Source organism: Lytechinus variegatus, chromosome 3 (assembly GCF_018143015.1).
Source record: "Lytechinus variegatus isolate NC3 chromosome 3, Lvar_3.0, whole genome shotgun sequence".
Taxonomy (NCBI): Eukaryota; Metazoa; Echinodermata; class Echinoidea; order Temnopleuroida; family Toxopneustidae; genus Lytechinus; species Lytechinus variegatus.
In genome coordinates, this window is record NC_054742.1 from 43,689,134 (window position 1) to 43,713,548 (window position 24,415).

General features: G+C 36.8%; 1 protein-coding gene across 2 annotated transcripts in view; it reads right to left on the reverse strand.

Annotated features, from left to right (window-relative positions):
• LOC121411105 (monocarboxylate transporter 9-like) overlaps positions 1-23,977 on the reverse strand; it is a 29,019-nt gene extending 5,042 nt beyond the window's left edge. The window contains exons 1-6 of one of the 2 annotated variants that reach the window (XM_041603630.1): positions 23,664-23,975; positions 13,180-13,333; positions 11,822-12,118; positions 10,799-11,160; positions 3,286-3,511; positions 1,397-1,540 (exon numbers count right to left, since the gene is read on the reverse strand). In XM_041603630.1, coding sequence (XP_041459564.1) covers positions 1,397-1,540; positions 3,286-3,511; positions 10,799-11,160; positions 11,822-12,118; positions 13,180-13,324 — 1,174 coding nt within the window. In that variant the 5' untranslated portion in view covers positions 13,325-13,333; positions 23,664-23,975. Of the gene's footprint in view, positions 1-1,396; positions 1,541-3,285; positions 3,512-10,798; positions 11,161-11,821; positions 12,119-13,179; positions 13,334-23,663 lie in introns of both variants that reach the window. The other variant, XM_041603631.1, reaches the window with a different exon arrangement.
• Between the last annotated feature and the right edge of the window lie 438 nt (positions 23,978-24,415).

A 24,415-nucleotide genomic window follows, 5' to 3' on the forward strand; every position in this document is an offset into this window, starting at 1 on the left:
ATAATGATTGTTAGTCGCTCTGATGATACCAAAGAAAAGTTGAAATATCCCATCAAAATGTGGAGAAAAAAATCACTTTTTAATTCAAAAGGAGTTGGATCCATTTCAGTTTGTTTGCAAAAGGGGCGAGATCCCCAATGGTGTTTTTTTTTAGAATATTTAAAAGATATGAAGATAGGTATATATATATACTCAATTTTATGTTCACATATATATCACATACATATCATGAAAATTTAGTTTCGAATAAAAAAATATTACAATATGGGGGAATAAAAAAACATGGTTTTCGCAGAATGGTCCGAAGTAGATCTAACTCCTCTTGCAAACAAACTCTTCATAATATTAGTGCCTCTTTTTGACTTTGCACCTCAAAGGAAAATACGTTAGGCCGCGCCACTGCCTTCCCATCCTGAATTGAAAATGACCCCCCCCCCCTCCACCACGCTTGCCCTTCCGGTATTCCCGGCTTTGTCACATATTATTCATTTTCAGACTAACGAACCTCATTTCGTTTTCAGACTAACGAAATTCGGAATGACGAAGTGTAACCGAGGAGACGACTTGGTAAGTCGGCGGAACATGCAGTCTGCAATGGGAACGAGTTGTAAAAAAAAATGTCACATTATTGGATCGGTGCACATCATCTTCATCTATATACCTTACAAGTTTGATGATGTTCGTGTCAATATCAAACGCTGAAAAGTGTATCGTACGTGATGTGTGTACCGAGTATGGTGTATATATATATGTATATACATACATATATATATGTCACTATGTGACACATTCTACATGTACTACAGCTTTGGAAAATCTTTGTATTTAAATATGTTGTGAAAGAAATGAATGAAGAGAACAATGGTAGGCGTAGCTTCAAATGAAGGTTCCCCAGAGCTATCTGCCCTTTGGAAAAATTGGTGATGCCGAAGAAAAAATATCTCTGCCGGGAATCGAACCCGGGCCCCCAGCTTTGAACCCCGCGGTGCCTAGACCACAGACACGGGTTAGTTGCTAGGGCGACCCCGATCCGATTGACAGTAAGATATATATATATATATATATTGTAAAGAAATTGATGAAGAGAACAGTGGTAGGCGTAGCTTAAATCAAGGTTCGCCAGAGTAATCTACCCTTTGGAAAAATTGGTGATGCCGAAAAAATGTCTCTGCCGGGAATCGGCATCGGCATCAGTGCATCACCAATTTTTCCAAAGGGTAGATAGCTCTGGGGAACCTTTATAAGCCACGCCTACCATTGTTCTCTTCATCCATTTCTTTACAATATTTAAATAAAAAAAGAGTTGCCAAAAAGCCGTTGTACATGTAAAGCTTTACACAATAAATATATATATATATACATGTTGTGGTGGATATGCATTAAGAGCTTTTCTTACCTAGGAGCGCCCCCACGACATAGCCAGACCCCATGGCCGAAGTGAGTACTGTCCATGATATAAGACACTGATTAGGATGGAACAATTGATGACTTACAGCATGAGGTATGGTGTCAAGGACAGATATAACGAACACTCCTGAAACTGTGGAATAAATATTTTTTTAAAATACTTTCAATTCAAATTCAGTAGGTGTTCTCGGTCAAGATGAAAATTTGTCTGCCTGTTTTTTTACTCATTTTTTCTTGTCATTACTTGCCAAGGAATATTATTTTAATCACGTCCCAGGTAAAATAACGATTTTTCTACCCTCCTTTATTAACCGTTTGTCTGATTTGGCTAATGGGTTAACAAAGGGTATTATGTAAGATATTCTTGTTAATTTGTGTCTATCAGGAAGGGCACTTCAGATGCATAATTCGGAAAGAGAAAATATGTGTTCAAGTAAATCTATTTTGACTCTTGTTTACCAGTTAACAACATGAGGACATATGCGATTTACAGTTTCCACAGCATGAAAATTGAATGAACTCCCAATTTGTCTCAGATCTCAAAACCAAGATACAGTTGAAACATCACATGCAGCATCAAGAATTTGTCTTTTAGTATATTCAATTATTTCATAGTGTATATAATACTCAACTCTAAGGTTTACTTCTACTGCGTAGACACCATGGTCTGATGGTCAAATTTTAAAGCGTCTCTTCATACATTGTGTCATGATTATAATAATCTGATGTTCGGCACACGACCCCTATAATTACCATGAACCGTTCGGGGTATGAAACGTTTATACCATTTGTATACTGGTGGGGTTGGGGCTGCTGCCCCTCCCCCGACAAAACTAATTGATATTCCTTTGTTTGGCAAAGTTGGGGGGTTCATGCTCAATTAATCGACATTTTAAAATGGGATTCGTTTTATAGTGTTGGTAAGGTGCTCGCTTCCCTTCTCAGGATTTTCAAGAATAGTACATCTTATAAACTCAAAATCCAAAGTAAGAGTCATGAGATCACTGGATTTATTCAGTCTTAGAGCATTTCTTCCCCCTATATTCAGGGGCACCATCAGGTTGTGTGGTAGATGGGCAAAACGACTTAAGGATGACGTCATTTCTTCACAATTGTACAACGGGGGTTTTCTCCTTCTTGTTTTCTTTTTTTTTCTTTCTCATGAAGGAGGGGGGGGGTGTCGCCCCTGACCATATTCATTCGGTACATGGTATATTCTTAATCTGTAAAGGTTTGACGAACTCAAAAGAATATGGAAGAAGGAAGTCTCCTTATTTGTGAATTTCGGTACATGACCCTTATTAAAATATCCGTAATGTAAGGATTTTATAGACACAAAACATATTGTGTATTGTGGTTGGCTTATTGTGTCAAGGGGGTCAAGACCCATCTTGTTATTAAAGAATGTGCTGTTGCACTCCCGAACCCATTATCATTATATGTAACAATAGAAGTACCCTTGATGATGTTGGTTTATTGCCATGATTGTTCCTATATCCTGTCATTTGAAGGTATTCACTTCACTCAGAGTAGTGAAGGTGCCAAGCGGTTTCTCTTAAAACAGCAGAGCAAGTCAAATTACCTCTCAAATATTTTGTGTACAGAAAATTGGCTTTAACCTTTTTTCAAAGAAAGTTTATTACTCAACATTTCTCAACAAAGCAGCGCTATATAATTATCTCTATTAACAAACTTATGGGTTCGAATGTAGGTCTCGACTGAGAAATAGCACGCTTCAAAAATTCTCATAAGGTCACCCTTTTTTCACTAGAAATACTGCCCATGTATGATGTAACTCCCTCCAGACAATTGGAATTCACTTTTCTTGGAGTGAAATCTAAATAATAATATAAATGATATAAAATAGCAATGACTTACTAATGATAATACAGACGACAGGTGCGAGTGTGTCTGCAACTAGGAGACTTCCCATCTGTACTGCTCCGATGATATTAGCTATGACTAGAAGGAATACCTTTGGCAGTGGTAGGTGGTCCCCAACAATGGCTACCACCACTTTACCAACCACCTGAGACACTCCTAGTACTGTCATAACCAGTGCGCTCGTTTCATCTTCAAACTTTCTTGATATCATAAAATTAACCTGTATTTAAACAAAATACAATCAGCATTATTTTATAGGAACATTCCACATTATCGTTGGTTCGGTTTTTAAAACATCGACGCACATACTTCCCAAATTAGCTGATATATAGCTGTCATCATTCTCAAAATTTATCAAAAATGCATAACATTCAAATATCATGACGCGAGAATATGAATTGTGGCAATGGGAAAAATAGATACATACCGGTAGGTTGAGGACAGTGAGAGAAATAGGCTACAAAAATGAATATAATTTTTGAAGCAATGAATACAATTTTCGGGAGTATTTTTTTCTGGGCTTCATATTTATTAACATCTCACAGACACAGGTGAAAAGTGTGACCTTGCAACTCAGATTTTAGTCAAATCCACGTTATCCTATGCCATTTCAGATCTCGGCCGATGAACACGTGATCGTATGTAGAGACGATGTAAACTATGTAAGACTGTAAAGTAAACTTTTCAAAAAATATATTTTATTTTTGATTTATTGATTATGCCAATAAGCGGTGAAAATATAAATTTTGACAATTTTAAGTTCTTTGATTTTTCGTCTGGGACCCTTTTGCGATCATAAATGGAATAAAATAAATCCATTTTTACCATGAAAAATAAAAATAATCATACTTATGATTTATGACAACAAAATTTGCATTGACTCTGTACACGAAATCACGTTTTGGTGGGACTGACATGTTGCGTAATTTCGGAACCGCGTACCTCGATGTCGAGAATTTGGTAACAAAAGATGTCCAAAACCTGAAAGTATAGAAAGTCAACGAGCGGCGCGCCGGGGCGCGGTCAAAAGATTTCGCACGGCAGCGTAGTATCGAAAATTGTTGAGGAAGGGGGAGCGAGGGGGCAATTTGACCCCAACCCCCAATTGACTAAGTGAGTGAGACCGTCTCTGATTAAGAGATGGTGTCACTGCATGACCGAGATCTAGGCTCTCTTTTTAATGGGTGCAAACAGCGTAACAAGTTGAATAAAGTATTTTTAATATCATTCATTAGTAATTTACGAAACATATTTACATACTTAAATATAAATGAATTGTATTCAGCACTACGAATCAACTTGAATTTGAGCTGCATGCTCCATTTAAATTATTGAAAATGAAGTGCATAATTTTTCTTGATAAGTCAGCGGAAATTCTTCAGAAAATTCCCCGAACGGTTCTAATCTAATACTCACATTTTTACACAACGCAAGCTAAACAACGAGGGAAATTGAAGATTGCAATGGGTTAATAAAGTTTGATTCTCTTCTTTATAACAAGGTCAAAATCACCATTGGTCATTCACCCTCGTACTTTGTTCTATTGGACCGTCTGTGTTTAAGTTAAATCTTAGTTTATTAGATCCATTGTTCTTGTCCCAGTTTTGTTTGCGTTAAGAGTGTAAAGGTGGAAATGTTCGACATAATCTAATCAGACAATTGTCAAACCGATTGTCTACATTGTTTCCAGAGTGAATTCTTAATCATGTAGTTGTTTGAACAAACAGTGTCAAAGTCAATTGTGAAAAAACAAGTGGAGCTTCTCTGGCAGTCTCACCAGTATTACACGATTCAATATAGCAGCAATGCTGACTTTGAAAACTACTATAACATAATTATTCACAAAAAACACAATTTATAATGATACAATACTATGTTCAATGACAATAAATGACAGTTGACCTTGATCATGCGATTTAAGACTTGTCAGTGATACTTGATTACCCCTATATCCACATTTTATAAACTATATCTATAAACTTTGAAAGTTATGACAACAATCTAATAATTACCTCCAAAATGGCAAAAGTTCATTGACCCTAAATGACCTTTGACCTTGGTCATGTGACCTGAAACTCAGGCAGGATGTTCAGTAACACTTGATTACCCTTATGGCCAAGTTTCATAAATCAGATCCATAAACTTTCAAAGTTATGACGGTAATTCAACAGATACTCCCAACATGGCCAAAGTTCATTGACCTTTGACATTGGTCATGTGACCTGAAATTCGCACAGGATGTCCATTGATATTTGATTACTCTTATGTCCAAGTTTAATGTACTAGGTCTATATATATAGTTATGATGACATTTCAAAAACTTAATCTTAGGTTAAGATTTTGATGTTGATTCCCCCAACATGGTCTAAGTTCATTGACCCTAAATGACCTTTGAGCTTGGTCATTTGTAGGATTGCACGATTCCCGGGAATTTTCGCGGTGTAAACTTTCCACGGGAATAAATTGGGAATATTAGGTATTTTCGGCAATTTTCGGGAATTTTCAAGAAGTGTTGGGAATTTTCAAGAAGTGTTGGGAATTTTCAAGAAATGTTGGGAATTTTCAAAAAGTAGCAATTTTCTGATACAGGAATAGAAAGAATTGCCCTGGCAGATGATGCTTAATTGTGCTTTGTAAGCAAGTTACAAGCAAAACATAATGCTAAGACGGTCAGACAAGCCAGAATTTCAAATAATTTTATGTAAAAGTTGATTTACTGTATTACTGGTTAAATGGTATGTGCGATGGCAGTATATGTACACTGCAAATGCTTTACACAAACGATATACATTGTTCATGGATTGATACCTCTTGAGATATTCTGATCTTTTTGCAGATGAGAATCATTATTAATAATTAATATGACATTATTGTAGTTATTGTTGTTATAAGCATTATAATATTATTATTATATTGTCATTACCTTATTTCTGCTTAGTACAAGTGAGAACTTGGTGCTGTTTGCAGCATTAATTTGATGAGTATGAACACAGTTTTGTGGTCAAGCTTAAAGTTAATTTCAGTTCAATTAACCCTCTTAGAAATAAACATTTTTTTTCATTATTTTGCAAAATGAAACTGATATGAGATTGTCATTTAATATCACAAAAGATATGAAATTGATAACAAGTTTCTAAATCTCAATCAAGGTCAGATGTCATTTGAGGTCAACAAACTTTAATAGTGCATTTTTTCTCCATTTGTGAAAAATTATTTATCTTGATTGTTTTGAGAGTCAGCCATTATAATATTGCTATTTCTTGCCCCCCCCATTTTTTCTGTGGTGGAGGGGGCATCAGAAATAAATTAGTAATTTAACATTTTTCGTTCCTGGACCTGATTTTTCCCATTTAAAGACTCAAGCCAGTGCCATAGCTGCTGTTGGAATTAGTCTGCTGCGCAAACCTAGTCTGCAGGCACAGACCCTGATTGAAACTTTGATAAAAAAAAACTGGGTCTCCATGCAAAGACTAGCGCATAAAATCTTGCTGTTTCCTGAGCGAAAGGCCCTTCAGTTCACAAGGCATGAGTAGGCTGCACATTTAGACCCTTAACTCGAGTGAAGGCTTTGCACAGCAGATTAAGTGCAAATCCTTCACTCAAGGAAAGTGGTCAGAATATGCAGCCTAAGGTTTCTGTCAATTACTTGTGTACAGAAGGTCCTTTTGTTCAACAGAAAGTTGTATTCCTGTTAGTCTCGTGTGAAGTCCCACTTGTGGATCAAAGTTTCAATAAGGCTCTGTACATGCAGACTACTTGTAGGGGGCAATGTTCTCTAAACATGTTATGATATAATGGCAGGTTCTCACATAAAAAAATGACATTTAAAGAAAAATGATAAAAAAATGTAAAGCAAAGTTGGGTTTTTTGTGTTTTTTTCATGTTGAATTGAAAAGCTTCATTTTATACATAATGCTCCATCATGTTACTGGATACATATACATGTATGTACAGTTTGATGAATATTTTAAACCCTGGGCAATTTAAAGAATGAAGAATAGTATAAATACAAATGGAAAGTACGGTATTTGAGGATATCAATTCATAATTTTGTATTTAAAAACAGAATTTATCACTTTTTGTTTAAAAAAATGAAAATTCCCGAAAATTCCAAAAATTCCTTGCCCGGCAGCTGAAAATTTCGGACACTTTCGATGGAAATTTTCCAAAATTTCCGGAAAGTTTCCAGCCCTTTGCAACCCTAGTCATATGACCTGAAATTCGCACCAAGTTTCATGAATCAGCTCCATAAACTTTCAAAGTTATGATGGTAATTCAGCCAATACCCCAACTTGGCCAAAATTCGTTGACCCTAAATGGCATTTGACCTTGGTCATGTACTTGAAACTCAAGCAGGATGTTCAATAATACTTGATTACCCTTATGGCCAAGTTTAATGAGCTAGGTCCATACATTTTTCTAAGTTATGATGACATTTCAAAAACTTAACCTTAGGTCAAGATTTTGATGTTAATCCCCCAACATGGTCTAAGTTCATTGACCCTAAATGACATTTGACCTTGGTCATATGACCTGGAACTCGGGCAGAATATTTAGTAATACATGTACTTGATTAACCTTATGGCCAAGTTTCATGAACTAGGTCTATATACTTTCTAAGTTGTGCTGTCATTTCAAAAACGAAACCTTCGGTTAAGATTTGGTGTTGACGCCGCGCCGCCGCCGTCTGAAGAGTCTCACTCTGCTGTGCAGGTTAGACAATTATTGAGATGACGCTCGCTCTATTTGAGTATTGAGAAGTGTTTTCAATTCATGAGTCACTGCAGACAGTCATTGACATTTCCTTTTTCAGGGCAATTAATCAAAAGATTCAGCTCGCGCTTGCGTGAATTTGTCAGTATATACGCATATTATTTATACAAAAAGTGCTTAGAATAGCCAGTTTTCTGGTCGGAAATCAAAATTTTCGGCTTGCGCTTCGCGCTTGCATCAATTATTTGCAGTGGCGGATCCAGAGGGGGGCGCCCCGGGCGCGCGCCCCCCCCCCCCCCCTATTTTCGCCGGATTTTTTTTTTTTTTTTTGGACGGTTATATTTACTGGATTGGTACAATGTAGTCAATTTCAAGGGCTAGATCGAGTCAAAACTATATTTTAACTTACGCTCATGGCCTTTGTGTTCGCACAAATGCACCTCTGTCATACTGTATTGCAATATGTAAATTCCGGAATTCCAGGGCGCGCAAGTCGATTGGTTGGAAAGTTGCACCACTTGTAATCGGGAGTTGCAGTGCAGTGACCAGTGTGAAGATGTTGGATTGGATATCATTTTTCCCGAAATTTTGTGTTTTTTGTAACATGCGTTTGTCCGTCTTTATGGCAAATACATGTAAATTGTAAGTAACAGATCGCGAGAGAAAGTGTCAACGATGCGAATGATAATGTCTATCCCCGAGATTATTCTTCACTCAAAGATGAAGCCCTATATCGGGCGCCACGTGCGCAGCATTATCATTCTGCCTTGGTCATGTACGTTTTCACTGAAATGTATAGGTCAGACATATTTGTATTTAATGTAAACTAACTTTTACACTTTCTGGTAGATTCAGAGGCATATTATCCAGGGCGCCCCAACTAAGTTTCGCCGAAGCAATCATTCCAACGAATTATCAAGGAGCAAAATTGTATATTCTCAATCACCAGTCGACCCCACTCCGCGTTTGCTGTGTATAGGCAGCTATATGTCAGCGTAAGGAGCGAAGATTTTATGTGACGGGGGGGGGGATAAAAATACTTTCGTGCTGGGGAAAAACGTCCCGAGGACACATTGTGTATTGTTAAAAAGTAGAAATTGTGACATTAACCCCCCCCCCCCCCTTACCCCATTTTTAATGTTTGATAATCTATAGGTTTGCTGATTACAATATATCTTTAAAAAAAATTGCCAGCAAAATCGAAAAAAAAATAGTTTTAAAAATCTAGGGGGGGGACGACCTCCCCCGAAATATTTGAGGGAGAACACGTCCCCCGTCCCCCCCCCCCGATCGCTGCCGATGATATGCGCGTTTGAAACACACAATGTAAATACACAAATGACAATAAACAGAATGGATTATTCGGAACTTATCGATTACAAGTCTCAGTTTCGTATCATTTAAATTTGACGTTTCAATCACACGATGCAAGCAAGTGAAGAGCCTTTGCCAAATGTATGTTTTGAATGACCGCTTATATGGTGTGTGACTGGAAAACAGCTCCTAAATGAGTCAGTATGTGTCTTTTATTCATGAAGTTACAGTGATTTAAGTGTGCATTTTTCTTCTAAAGGTGCTCTCAAAATACGACTTTTGGACATGATTTTTTGAAAAAGTCCTTGCCGTGGGAGGGGGGTATCCCCCTCCCACACCCTCGCCGCTGGCGCCCCCCCTATTTCAAAATCCTGGATCCGCCCCTGATTTGTTTAATATACCATTCCTCTTCATGATTCCAATCAAGTTTTCAGGTATTTTGGATTGGTGAGATACATGTATGTATTTTAATAATGGATCACTGCGAACTGTCTTTAACAAGTATTTTTGCAGTCCAGTATTTTAAACACTTCAGCTCGTATTTCGCGCTCGCATGAATCATTTAGTTGCTTAAAATTTTAAATTTTGAGGTCTAGATATCCCTAATAAACTGCATATGATTGATCACATCTGTGTCTCAATATTTGTTTATGTTTAATAATTCATAACACACAGGCAATAATAGAATTAAAATAAGATATGGATGTGCCACTATCCATAAATAAACTTCTCTTGATGAATATATATACACGGATTCTTCTTTCTCACATTGATACTTTTACTTCTTTTGAAATAAATAGAATGACGATAATTCAAAAGAATCTAATTGAATATATTCATTTTGCATACAAATAACAATCGAATGAAGAGCAAATACCACCAGGAATACGAAGACAAATTCAAAATAGCTTGATTTCATCTGTTATGGTATTTTTTCCCAAATTCCTAAAATCTTTAAATCAAGGGACATAAATCCCCCAATCGTTTCAGTTTTAACTGGACAGAGTGGAAATACTACCATAACTACCTGTAATCATCAAGGATAAGTTATGGATTAATTTGCACGTAGCTTTGTGGAAAAACTTCATGTAGAAAAGATATTATCTACACTATGCTCTACTTAGCTATTGGGAGTTAAATCCGATTGAATAAAAATAGTATTAAGAGGATAGAGTCTCCACATAGATTCATAACGGACCCTCAAAGCCAATTAACGTGATATTTTCGAATTCTGCTCAATTAAATACAGGATATTATGAATTACCCGTTATGTGCAAGGAATTGAATTACTCATTGAGCGAGAAATTGGTTTTGGATTTGAAATTCATGGGGCCTCCTAAAGATTTTATCTTATCACGTTAGTGCACAGCTGACAGCTCAGATCAGTTCACTAAATCAATTGCAATCTTTAATCAAGTGTAGTGCAACGATCGACAGTAAAATATAAATCCATGTTTTAATAGAACTTTGGATATCTTACCAAGCTCATGTAAAAGAAACAAACACCTGCACAAGAGACCACTAGAGCAGAAGCCAAAATCCACAATTCTGGATACCCTAATACTCTCAGGGCTCTCGGTACTTTGTTCCCTTCATCCAAAACCTTCTTTTGAAGTGCAATGTCACTTGCATCTACTTTAACACCAAAGAGGTTTTCTTTTTCTTTGTTCGCTTCTATTTTCATGTATGACTTAGGTTGGTCCGTGTCCTTCTGAGGAGGGGTGTACGTAGAGACAGCCCCCACACCGGTAATTAGAATGACAGATGATGCGATCCGTATAGTATTCCTCCAGCCAACGGCATTGATGAGGAAGTATATGAGAGGGTTCAAGGCTAAAAGACCTGTCAGGGTGAGATGAGATATAAGTGTTTAACGTTACTTTACACATCACAATAACCATCTATCAATAGTTTATTACCCCTCGAAGGGTACACCCCTGTTAAAGGAGTACCATGGCAATCAACATATTAATAAATCTACTAATCATACATTTCATTAGGTTTATCAAATGAAATGCACTGAGTGGATATCAATTATATTATTGTCAAATTCACCAGTATTATATGTAGCATATCGCACGAGTATTTTGATGTATTAAACTAAAGCGATGATGCAGATTCTCACACGATCAGGATGCAAGTTCAAACTCAATGTTAACATGTCCAAAGGATTGGCTGTCAATGTCATCTTCTAGATATTAGTAGTCTATTCATAATGGGCCGCTACGCAGACGGCATTATACATGGTATATGTGACAGTCTTAGGGAACTTTTGTAACGGACTGAAGAGGTTGTACCCATTCCGGAACTGTCTCATAGAAATTTCCTAGAAGTAAATGTGGGAAATAGGAAAGGTTCAAATTATTTTGTTTTTTGTAGTACTTTGATGGCATACAATGGCCGGATGTCCAAGTCAAGTGTACATAAGACTATAACGACGCGTGTCAATAATTAAAGGACTAAACCCTTTCTGCACTATAAAAGTTCACAAGCGTTCATGTACCTGTACTGCATCCTATAAGTGCCATCGTCACAGCCCTCGCTGAGTTTTTGTCTGGGAAGTACTGTAATATGATGTTTAGCCCAGAAGCCGTCACAAAGTTGATACCAAACCCGTATACCAGACTAAATGTGAAGAACATCGGAAGGAGACTATTCATGAATGACGTCACAATGAGAGATATAAAGCAAGAGATGACACCTATAGCAGCAATCCGTCGATGTTGGTATCGTGCTATGAGAGAGTTTGAGATGGGGGTGGCGAGGTAGGTCAGACCAAATGGAATCGTCCCGAGCCATCCTGAAAAGAACAGAACATGTCAATGGATGGATAAATACACATTTACTGACCAAATGAAAATGGAAACATTGACCTTAAGGATTGCTAACTTAATATACACATTCTGAAAAGAGGACTTTGTAAATCGGATCATGGACCTGTCCATGATCGCATGTAGGGCCTATCCTAGCGTGTCATACTGTCTAATGAAACTGACTTTCGTCTGCTGTCAGGCATCCTTGAATTCAATTTGAACATGGAGATATTAATGCTTTAGATCACCAGCAGACATCAAAAGGCATCGCCTGCCAACCTCCAGTTAGGTCTATAAATCAGATGAAGAAGTCGGCTGTGTCCTTGTCAGGCAACAGTATGTGACAAGGCCTAAAGTCTTTCATGGCTTGTCTTTTTTTCTCCATTCTCCCGACCCCCCCCCCCCCCCCCCTCTTTCTCTCTCTCTCTTTCTACCTCCACCCCTCCGTCTTTTCCCGCCTTTCTCTTTCTCGTTTTCCCCTTGTCTGATTTTTCGAATCATTCACCATTATTAAAATCAGTTCATCAGTCCATCATGACTAATAGATATATATAATATATATTATTATTATTATTAATTTGTTTGGCGTCACTTGTGCCTGGGAAGCGAAAAGCAAACTGAATCACTATGATCCGCAGGTCTCTCCTCCCGATATAACTGACTGGGGGGAATGCAGGTGGACCACTATACACCGGGGTTTCCCCCTACTCTTAGACGAATAGTGCAGTGGGTTCTAACGTGCAAAGGTGATGACTCTCCTCTACACGGGGCCTCCATTTAACAACCTATCCGAGGGACGGAGTGTTTCCATTGTGACATAGCCTGCATCTATGAAACATGGGAGAGACGTTTACACACAACGCGCTGGCTTCATATATGTGCCCCGCCCCCCTTACAAGGGGGGGCACACATGTGTTTTAACAGTATTTTTACATTACAAATTTTAATTGTGCCTCTCAAAAGGGGGGCACGAGCCGGCTGTGCCCCCCCCCCCGTGGATCCGCCAGTGATATAAGGATCTTCCTTCAAAATGGAAAAGCTTACATACCTGTGGCAGTTGCTCCTTTGCCAAACTCGTCTTGGAAGATGACTAAGAATTGTCCATACGAATATAAGAATCCATAGTTAGCGAAGAAATGAAAGAAAGTAACCAGCGTGATCAACCAGCCTCTACAACCCTCCAACTTAACCATGGTGGCCTCCTATGCAGAAAATTGAGGGAGAAAGAGACAAAAAAGCTGGATTTTTGTTTTTTTTACCAATATCGTGCAATAAGCTACTCCCACCTAAGAATGTGTAGAAAAATGTCTTGTTCTTGTCGACCCTTAGACAATGGAGTGCCTAGACATTCCTTCGTTCGCGTTGAGCTACCGCGACCCCACTTTATTGACTCCGAGCAAATATTAACAATGGAAGTCCAGAGCCCAGTTTGGTAGGAATCAATTTCTATTTTGATCATTTGACTAAGCACCTTTTTTTAGCAAGAAGTAACTTTCGATCAGCAGTCATCAAATCAGAACGTCTAAAAGGAGTAGGAGAAAGTTTGACCACAATTGTTGTTTGGTGAAAGCATTTTAAAGGGATGGTCCAGGCTGGAGATACTTATATCTCAATAAATAGAGTAAAATTCACAGAGCAACATGCTGAAAATTATTTTGATCAAAATCGGATAACAAATAACGAAGTTATTGAATTTTAAATATTTGCATTATTCCGGTGAAACAGTTCTAGGCATGTCTTCATGAATATTCATTAGGTGGGCTGATGACCGGGGATATTTAAATCAACGAGTGAATATATACAGTGCGTCCTAGAAAAAAATAAACCGAGATTTATCGATGATTTATCATAATTTAATCAATAATACGATAGACAAGTGACCTGCCATTGTAAAGCTTAGAATCTCCTCTTTCATCTGAAATTACTTAGATTATTTTTCATTCACGCATGAGTGAGCAAAAACAATTTGAAGAAAGGATACCAAAAACTCATTTGGCGAGGGGTATCTGAATTTCAAAAAGAAAATCACATTCCTAAAAAGTTCAAGATCTGCTCTTCTATTTGATACCTTAATCACAGAAAATGGTCAAGAAGTAAAAATGTTATGTTCCCTCGAAACAATGCTTGTATTTCCATAATTTCATGAAATAAACGTGTTTTCACTGGTTTCCCATAGAAGCTAGTGCACGGTTAACAAATGGCTGATCGTCAACAAAACGGAGTGTCGAGTGACTGGGAACGCTAGCCTGTAAAACCTCTTCATTTTGTGAAATTATTGAAATTCAAGGTTTACTTCAAATAAGCAGAACATTATTATTTCTTGACCATTTTCTGTAATTGAGGTATCAAATTAAAGAGCAGATATTGAACTTTTTAAACTGTGGTTTTCTTTTTGAAACCCAGATACAGCCCGCCAAGTGACTTTTGGAATCCCTTCTTCGAATTGTTTTTACTCACTCATGCGTGAATGAGAATTTCTAAGCTTTACAATGGTGGGTCACTTGTGATTAAGTTATGATAAATCATCGATAAATCTCGGTTTCGTTTTTTTATGGGACGCACTGTATAGGTGGGGGTAGGGAGTTCAGGAAGAGGAAGGGGATTTGGGAGAGTTCAGAAATCGAAGAAAGCGGTAGAGGAGGGAAGTTGGGACGGGAAAATGGGCGAAGGTTATAGGGCGGAGGGGCAGAGTTCTGCGAAAGAAAAAAAGACACACGTGAAAAATGAGAAGGAAATCAATACAGACAGCTAAAGCTATACAGCGTTTCACACACAAAAATTTTAATGGCAGTCTAAATAAGTATAATAATTATGAAAATTACCAAATCATATTGTATTTAATTTTATAATCGTTAACTAGCATTTATTTCATAGAACTGGCTTAACATTTATGCGTTATGGTCCAGTGCACAAAGAGATTCATATGAGCTTTCTTTCAGTACTCATAAGAAAACCTCTCAATCCATGTTATTACCATGATTACGTTGAATAAAGAACGTTTGCCAATTACGTCTTCATTCACTCTTTATTTTTGTTTTATATATATAAATTTTGGGCCCACAACTTGCGGGCCCATACTTAAATTAGAAAAGAGAAGGTTTAATAAAATTGGCTAATCAAACATATTTATACTAAACAATTAGCACAAGGGAATGAATTAAAACATTGTTTTTCATCCATTGATCTTGAAAAGTTACGCAAATATGTTTCGCTGAGCACACGGGCGTAAATATGGAAGAACTTTTTATTCGTCAGATGAGGTTGAATGAATAGGTCATTGTCAAAACATGATCAAAATAAACTCCTAGCATATTTATGGCCCATTGTTGAACGTGAATATATACAATTCACACCACTTGAAAAGATAACAAATTTTGTTAGCTAAACCCGACTTTACTACTACTTTAATACAAAACTTGCAGGCGCGTAGCCAGGGGGCGGTGGGGGCGGTCGCCGTCGCCCCCCCCCCAAAAAAAAAAGGGGGAAGGAAAAGCGGAGAGAGAAAGGGGAAGCAGGGTACAGCTTTGGTTTTTCCTTTCTTTCTTTTTTGTCAAAAGAACAAAAACCCTATACGAGGCGTTCTTTTCTCTCTTCATGCAAAATTTTGCTTCCGCGCTCCACGCGGGAAAAAATATCTAAAATGCCTTTCCCTTTTGTTTCCCACACGTTTTCCCCTCTCCGGCCATAGGACTCGTATATTCTTGCCAGAAAGAATATGAAAATATGAAACACTACCGTCTCTCTCCGAGTCCCAAATGCTATTTCTTTCGCTTTTCAGAAAGTATTTTGACAAAGTATCTGCTCAAAGGGTGAGGCATTCTCGTGCAAAATGAAAAAGTATTTACAATAAAACTTAGGTTTATTCTATATTGCTGCATATCCACCTCCTGGTTTGTTTTGCACTTTTCATTTGAAATTTTGAATGTCACTGAAATTTCTTAATCATAAGCGCTTAAAGGACAAGTCCACCATAGAAAAAAGTTGATTTGAATAAAAAGAGAAAAATTCAACAAGCATAACACTGAAAATTTCATCAAAATCGGATGTAAACTAAGAAAGTTATGACATTTTAAAGTTTCGCTTCATTTCACAAAATAGTTATATGCACATCTCGGTCGGTATGCAAATGAGGGAACTGATGGCATCACTATTTCTTTTGTACCTTATTACATGAAGTATGAAACATTTTGATTTTGAGTTTCATTCCTCCCTGAACACGTGGAATTCCATTATTTTAACATTTTGTGCTTCAGGCAAGTAGGTCCTAATCATCAAATTCGTAGAAATTGAAATATTGTATAATTCAAGCAATAAAAAAACAAAAGAAATTGTGAGTGAGTGACATCATCGAATCTCTCATTTGGATGTATAACTGGCTCGTTCATATAACTATTTTGTTAAAAATAAGCGGAACTTTGAAATGTCATAACTTTCTTATTTTACATCCGATTTTGATGAAATTTTCAGCAATGTGCTTGTCTGATTTTTCTCTATTGATTCAAATCAACATTTTTCTAAGGTGGACTTGACCTTTAATATGAGCGAAATTACACAATTCTTTGCTTACAAAATAAATCAGAGGTTTCCGTGATTCGTGTGCATAGGAATGGAAAAGTTCTCTTCTAGCATCAAACCTTTCATAATTTGAGCTTCTTTTTCGTAGTAGAGTTATATGATCTAAATATAAAAATTAGAGCAGGTTAAGGTTTCAGAGAAATTTCGAATATTCAGAGCTTTAACGTCATTCGCGGGAAGGAATATTTCCTCCTAGCTGCATAAAGGCTTTCCCGTCTTTTACTCTGTTTTGCGAGTTAAAGAATTTAATTTGGCTAAAGTTTTTGAAACAAATCTGATGTGACCAAGGTAGACATTTATACCACTTCTGTTCTCAATTTTTATCACACGTTTTAGCGTTTAGAGAAATTATTTCAAATTCCTCAATCTTTTTCTCATTTTGGGGGCACTCGTAATTTCTTTTGAAAACAAGATTTTTTAATCACAGTAATACCTCTGTCACATTTGCTCTACGGCGGGCGTACGGCGAGTCGAAATATGCCGTTTTATTTTTTTATTCAAACAACCTACATGTAGCTGGTAACAAAAAAAAATGTTAAAACGGCTGTTTTCGACTGTTTTCGTACGGCCGCCTTAGAGCAAATGTGACCGAGGTATGAGTCATTTTAATTCCATTTGATAAGGGTAATAGAGACGCAAGAGACATCTTCTTTTGATTTATATCAAAAACTTCGCGCTCCGCAAGGGAGAGGGGAAACTCCCCCTAGGTAGCGCGCTTCGCGTGAACTTACCACCCCCTCCAAAATCACATCCTGGCTACGAGGTTGAAAACTTGGATGGAGAGGTTTCCTGATAAGTAATGGTAGTATGCTAATAATCTTTGTGATTATTGGACAATGTGACATACAATTTAATCCAGTTGTAGAAAAAAGATTGAAGTTCTCGGGTGTAAAGATATAATATGTTGTCATTTTAATATCATACCCCTTTTGTGGGACACGCTGTATGTCACGTTAGTCATCAAAACTGTCTCAAGCATTTACATCACAATCAGGGAAAGCGATCCTGGTGGGGCGGGGGCACAGTGCACCCCCCCCCCCCCCCAAACACACACACATTGTTTGAAGCACTGAAAATTGCCCTTTACGGAAGAAAAATGGCCCTCACGAACGTGTACTGTTTCCCCTTTCAACGGAAGAGGACGCGTTTAAGGTGTTACCAAGTACCCGTTCTCAAAATCATTCCCCAAGTGCCTCTCACTGACGTATTCTGTGCCCTTTTCACCTAAGAAGGACCCGTTATGTGTGTTAGCAAGTGCCATATCTCGTATTAGAGTCAGATTATACCTCCAAAAAAATCCCTCACGAAAGTGTTCTGTGCTCCTTTCACCTGAGAAGAAGTCGGACTCATTTTATGCCGTTAGCAAGTGCGCTTTCTTGTATCAGTTCCCATTTTACCCAAGAAAAGTGCCCCCATAAGACCCTTTCACCTGAGAAGGACCTGTTATGTGTTAACGAGTGCTCATTTGCTTTCTCGTAGGTGCCTGTTCTTCATATCAGATAAGTTGTCCTGAAAAACCAATCTTTTTGTACCCGATGAGCGCCAGGTTTCTTTATTAGCGCCGTTCTGCTTCCTTTATCAAGTGCATAATGAATGAAAAAACTTGTAATAATAATCCTACGTGCCTTAAATTTCATGAATCATGTGAGTGGGATCATGGACCTACCACTAGGTCCATGGTGGGATAGATGAGTCAGTTTTTCTTTGTTTTAAGATCATGGCCGTACGCAGGAGGGTGCAGTTGCTCCCCCCCCCCCGACATTTTGAAAACTCACATTATTTTACTGCAGATTATCACAAAATCCACCCAAAGTATGCACAAAATCCATCAATCTCACCTAACAAAAATGCAAAAACGTCTCAATGTTAAGCTCAGTAGCTTCGCTCCCTCGCTTTTGAGTTTTTTTTTAAGTTTACGCGTGCTGCCCCAAAATACTTTTGCATAAGGCTACGTCTTAAACATAGAAAGAAAAGATGTGCTCAGATGGACATACTAATACTATTTCGGATATTCTTTTCATTTATTTTTTTAATAATCTTACGAATAAACTTGCCATTTTTAATGAGCTAAACCACATTCTACAATCATTGAAACAAAAATCTAAAATATCTTTTTTTAAATATAATCGGTGAATTTTCAAGATTATGTCCTTATTGCAAATCACATGATGGTTAACGCAAGGTAACTTTGATAGAGGAGGGGAAAGACGACCTACACTAAGAAAAATTGGCGTGATTTTCAATTTTCCCGGCCCAGTTTTACGGCGTAAATAAAAATAAAAGAAAGAAAATAAAATTTAAACAATCACGACCAAGAAAAAAAGAGAAAAGGAAAGAAACTATTATTACGAAACTGGACTTTTTTTGAGGCAAAACATCATATCGAAATAAATAGTAGAATTCACAGAGCAAAATGCTGAAAATTTCATCAAAATCTGATAACAAATAGCGAAGTTATTGAATTTTGAATTTTAGCAATATATTGTGGAAAAGTGTTATATGCACGTCGTCATGGATATTTATTAGATGGGCTGATGATGATCTCCACTTTCTTTCGTCTTATGTTATTACATGAATCATAGTCGTTTCATTTTTTTTCCATACATGTAAGAATGATATGTCCTCCTTATCCTAGAGTAAGTTGCAGCAATGAATATCTAATTCACTTGATCAGTTTTTAATACAATATTTTTGGTTCTTGAAGGAAAAATTTTGAATAAACCAAATTTCAGATAATGAGATACAATAAAAGAACAAGTGGAAGAATGACATCATCGCTTTGCTCAATGAATATTCATGAAGACATGCCTACAGAACTGTTTCACCGGAATAATGGAAATCGTTATAATGCCATAACTTTTTTATTCCTTGTCCAATTTTGATCAAATTTTCAGTGTTTTGTTTGCCACACATTAAAGTAAGATAAATACTCTTGATTTCTGATGTACTTTTTTCTCTTATTTTTTTTTCTTAATTCATATTTTGACTGTAATGATACACTTTTCTGATCATCACTAAATAATGAGAGAAAATGAGTAGTCTTTACTTATATACCACATAAGACATATCGTTGTACCATGAACAAACAAGATACAAATGGCCTTGTCTAAAAAATGCTAAAGGCTTATTGACGGAGAGGAATTGTCCTTTATCCACGGTAAGCGTATACCCAGTGATTTTTTTTTATTCACGCGCGAATGACAAACAATATGGGACCCCCTTACAATTGAAAACAATTGCACTATATAACCGGTACAAATCATGTATTTCAAAATCGAAAAAAAATCTCTTATTTTTTTTTCTTAATTCATATTTTGACTGTAATGATACACTATTCTGATCATCACTAAATAATGAGAGAAAATGAGTTGTCTCTACTTATATACCACAATAAGACATCGTTGTACCATGAACAAACAAGATACAAATGGCCTTGTCTAAAGAATGCTAAAGGCTTATTGACGGAGAGGTATTGTCCTTTATCCACGGTAAGCGTATACCCAGTGATTTTTTTTTATTCACGCGCGAATGACAAGCCATATGGGACCCCCTTACAATTGAAAACAATTGCACTATATAACCGGTACAAAATCATGTATTTCAAAATCGAAAAAAAATCCATAGGTCATAAAAATATGTGTCAGTTCAACCTATACAATGTTAGCTTTTATTGAAATGGTATGGTAAACCATGAACTGTATCCGCCGATGAAAGCCTCCTTTTCGCCAGTACAGATGAAAGGCACAATTTAGAATAAAAAATAAAAAAAACATGGCCAGAAGGCGCAAACATCATGATAGCAGCACCTCATAATCAAAATTTTTAAAGGACAAGTCCACCCCCCCCCCCCAAAAAAAAAAAATTGGTTTGAATAAAAAGAGAAAAAATCAAACAAACACAACACTGAAAATTTCATTAAAATCGGATGAAGAAAGTTATGACAAAACAGTTATATGCACATCCGGGTCAGTTTGCAAATCAGGCAACTGATGGAATCATCCTCTCACTCTTTCTTTTGTATTCTATTAAATGAAATGTGAAATATTCTAATTTTCTCCTCAATGTCTTAGGGAAGAAGTTTTATTCCTCCCTGGATAGCATAATTACCATTGTTTTAACATTTTGTGCTGGTCCTTGTTGTAAAATTTATAAAAAAATTAAATATTGTATATTTCAAACAATAACAAGAAAATAAATATTGAATGAGGGAAATAATCGCCTGTCTTAACCTGCACATCACTGAGTGATGCATATATATATATTAAATAAGCGAAACTTCAGAATGTCGTAACTTTCTTCATGTTCTTACTATACCGTGATCCGATTTGCATGACATTTTCAGCGTTATGCTTGTTGGATTTTTTTATAAACATAGACATTTTTTCTGGGTTGGTCTTGACCTTGAAAGTAGCATCGCCTCTTTAGAGAGGCGACTATCGTACCCACCCGGTAATGTGTATTAACTTTTATCTTACTTTATTTGTACATGCCAGTATTGTTGTAAAATTCACCATTTCCCCTGCTTTCTGACTAGAAGCCAATGAACTTAACATGCCCAATGGGGCAAATGAAACCCCAAGATACACTGTATAGTTCACATTATTTCTGTGAAAACAACAAAATACGTATCATATAGATATCTCCATACTTTCTTATGTACACTAAACGTGTCCATTTCAAATATAACATGTAGAAACATAGAAATATAACTGTGACAGTTGAAAACATAATCCGACTATCGTTGTTTTTCATAATATTGGATAGGATTAATAAATAAACCCTTTGAAATGGGGGCCTTTGGGAAATAATCAAATATTAATCTAGTGATTGTTAATAGCAAATGTTCAGTACATCAAATCAACTGAACTATTTTTCTTGGAATATAGCAACACAAAATGGTTTTTAATCAAGGAGCCTCATTTGCCCTAAAGACGAGGGTCCCATGACGTCACTAACTCACTATTTCATTGAAATGTGACTATTGAGATAAAACTCTGCCGTCTTTTTTAAATGAAAAAAATGTCACGATTTAATGTCACTGTGAACATGTAGAATCGTCATTTACCAACTCCAGATGAATACAAAACTCCTTTCAAATTTCCAAACGTCGGAACTTTCTATTTCTGAATCTTTGATATTAGATTTTGATGAAATTTGAAGTGTTTTGCTTGTATGATTTTGCTATGTTTATTCAAGTCCACTCACTGTTAGCATATGGTGAACATGAATATAAATCACGATGATACACATAGTATGTTATGTATACCATGTATACAGCACCCACCAGCATTCTCATCTTCACATCTCATCAGTACTGTGGCGTACGTATGAAGACAAGTTGTGAGTAAGGTGACCCTCGACATACTCATTGCACTACTTAAAGGACACGTCAACCCCAACAAAAAGTTTATTCAAATAATAAGAATAAAATCCAACAAGCATAACACTGATAGTTTCATCAAAATCGAGAGTGAAATAAGAAAGTAATGCAATTTTTAAGTTTCGGTTAATTTCACAAAACAGTAGTTATGCACATTCTGGTCTGTAGATAATGGGACTGATGACTTCACCCACTCACTATTTCTTTTGCATTTTTTTTATATGGGAATCCTGCATGTGAAACAAAGTTTCACCCCTCACTTATATATATATATATATATAAGTGTTTATACTCCTGACTGAACATGTGGTTTTTTACACTTTTAACATTGTTTTTTTTTTCATTTCATAGTTCAGTCAAATTGGTCCTGAGAATGTCCAATTTTGTAAAAATAAAATACTATATATTATTCAAATAAAAAATAAACAGTGAGTGAGGTACATCATGGATTCTCTCAATTGCATATCACTGAGTTGTGGCATAACAGTTTTGTGAAAAATAAGCGAAATGGTAAAATGTCATGACTTTTTTTTAATTTTACATCCGATTTTTTGAAGAAGTTTTCAGCGTTATGCTTGTTTGATTTTTTCTCTATGATTCTAATCAACGCTGTAACCGGAGTAAACCTTGACTTTTAACAATGATTTTTTTTTAGTGCGAGTACGTAAGCAAGCAATGAAAATAAATTATTGATCGTGCCTAAATATTATAGGCTGTAGATTTGGTCGAATGGTTCAGGTACAGGCCTACTGGAAACTAAAAGGAAAATGACAATGAACATGCATGTATCATGTATAGGCCTAATGTTCTCATTAGTTTTCATTCCAGCGCCCAATATATTACATGTAAGTCGCCAGTTGATCCACTCATAGTTTATTGCATACAAAGTCATGTTCATGACATGCTCACAGTGCATTTTCACCAAATACTAATGTAAAGCTTATGTAATATAATGTAAACAAAAATGATTTTATGTTGATGTTATCCCGATAGGCCTGCATTCTTGGAATCATCTGATCATTGCAAAATGTTACTATTTTGACGTTATAAATGATGGCATCCTTCTAGCGTTAAGCAAACACAGCAAAAACTGTGGTGTTAACCGGTGTACATAGAGGACCACACCAGTTATTTTACACTGGTGTTAAATCGGTGGTGTTCGTTTTTCACATATAGGTGCTATTTCAACACCTTTTGTTGTTACATTTACACTCTTTGGTGTTATGTTTAATCTCTAGACTGTAATTTTAACACCTCAGGGTGTGGTCCTCTATTAACACCGATTGGTGTCAGTTTTAACACCGCAGTTTTTACAGTGTACCTGCAAAGAGAGGATTGATTGATTTTCCCGATAATCAGTTGAATTTATTTTAACCAGACTTTAAGCAATGACTGCAATAGTACAGAGTGTATGTCTCCATGCTGCATGCTGTGATTATGTCAAAACATATATCAAGGAATTGTCAATTCATTCCCTGACTGCGATACGTATTCGTTTTGTTTTCCCAGGTTCCAATATCCCCCCTCCCGGATCCCCCTCCTGTTTGAGTTTTTTCTTCTAGCTGTCGAATACTCACCTCCCTTTAATATCCTGAAAACTCTCAGGTCTATCCAGGCACCTCCTTGGTTCATCAAAATCAAAATAATTCTCAAATCCAGATCGTAACAGACATGGAATTATTAATTAGGTGATGCACTTGACAGATAAATAGTAGGGCCTACACACTACAGCATCGTAAAGAACATGGATCCTACTGTCTAGTTCTAGTAGGATCCATGTCCAGAATGACATCCTTTCGCACAATGTACACGGTCGCGTTGTTGTGTTGTATATCTACTTCCAGCTGGTACTACCATCGACCTATATGTACATGGTATACTGTACACTGTGGACGTTGGAGACGGCTGTATGGAGCTTGTCATGCGTGACAATCAATACACAGCATTTACCACTTGAGGAGAAAGCTCTTTGATTTTACCTATGCCCGTGGCCGTGAGCAAGGCATTTAATCTGCAATGCTCTATCCCGTTTTCAAATCATGGAACTATGAATAGCTCTATGGTCAAATAGTGGAAATGCTATATGCATTATTGGTAACTACGTGTGCACTTTTTTTTATTATTATTTTAACCAGGTTTTCGGTGGAGTTTCAAAATTTGGGATCGAGACAAGAATAACTGCGGCCATCTTTCAGAAGTTTATTCCATAGGAATGTTCCAGTAAATTAAATGATCGATCTCCTATGACATGTATGAGATTGTGGTAAAGCAAGGTTACGGGAGGGATTGTAACGAGTTATCAAGCTATGAGGTCCGGGGGGGGGGCACT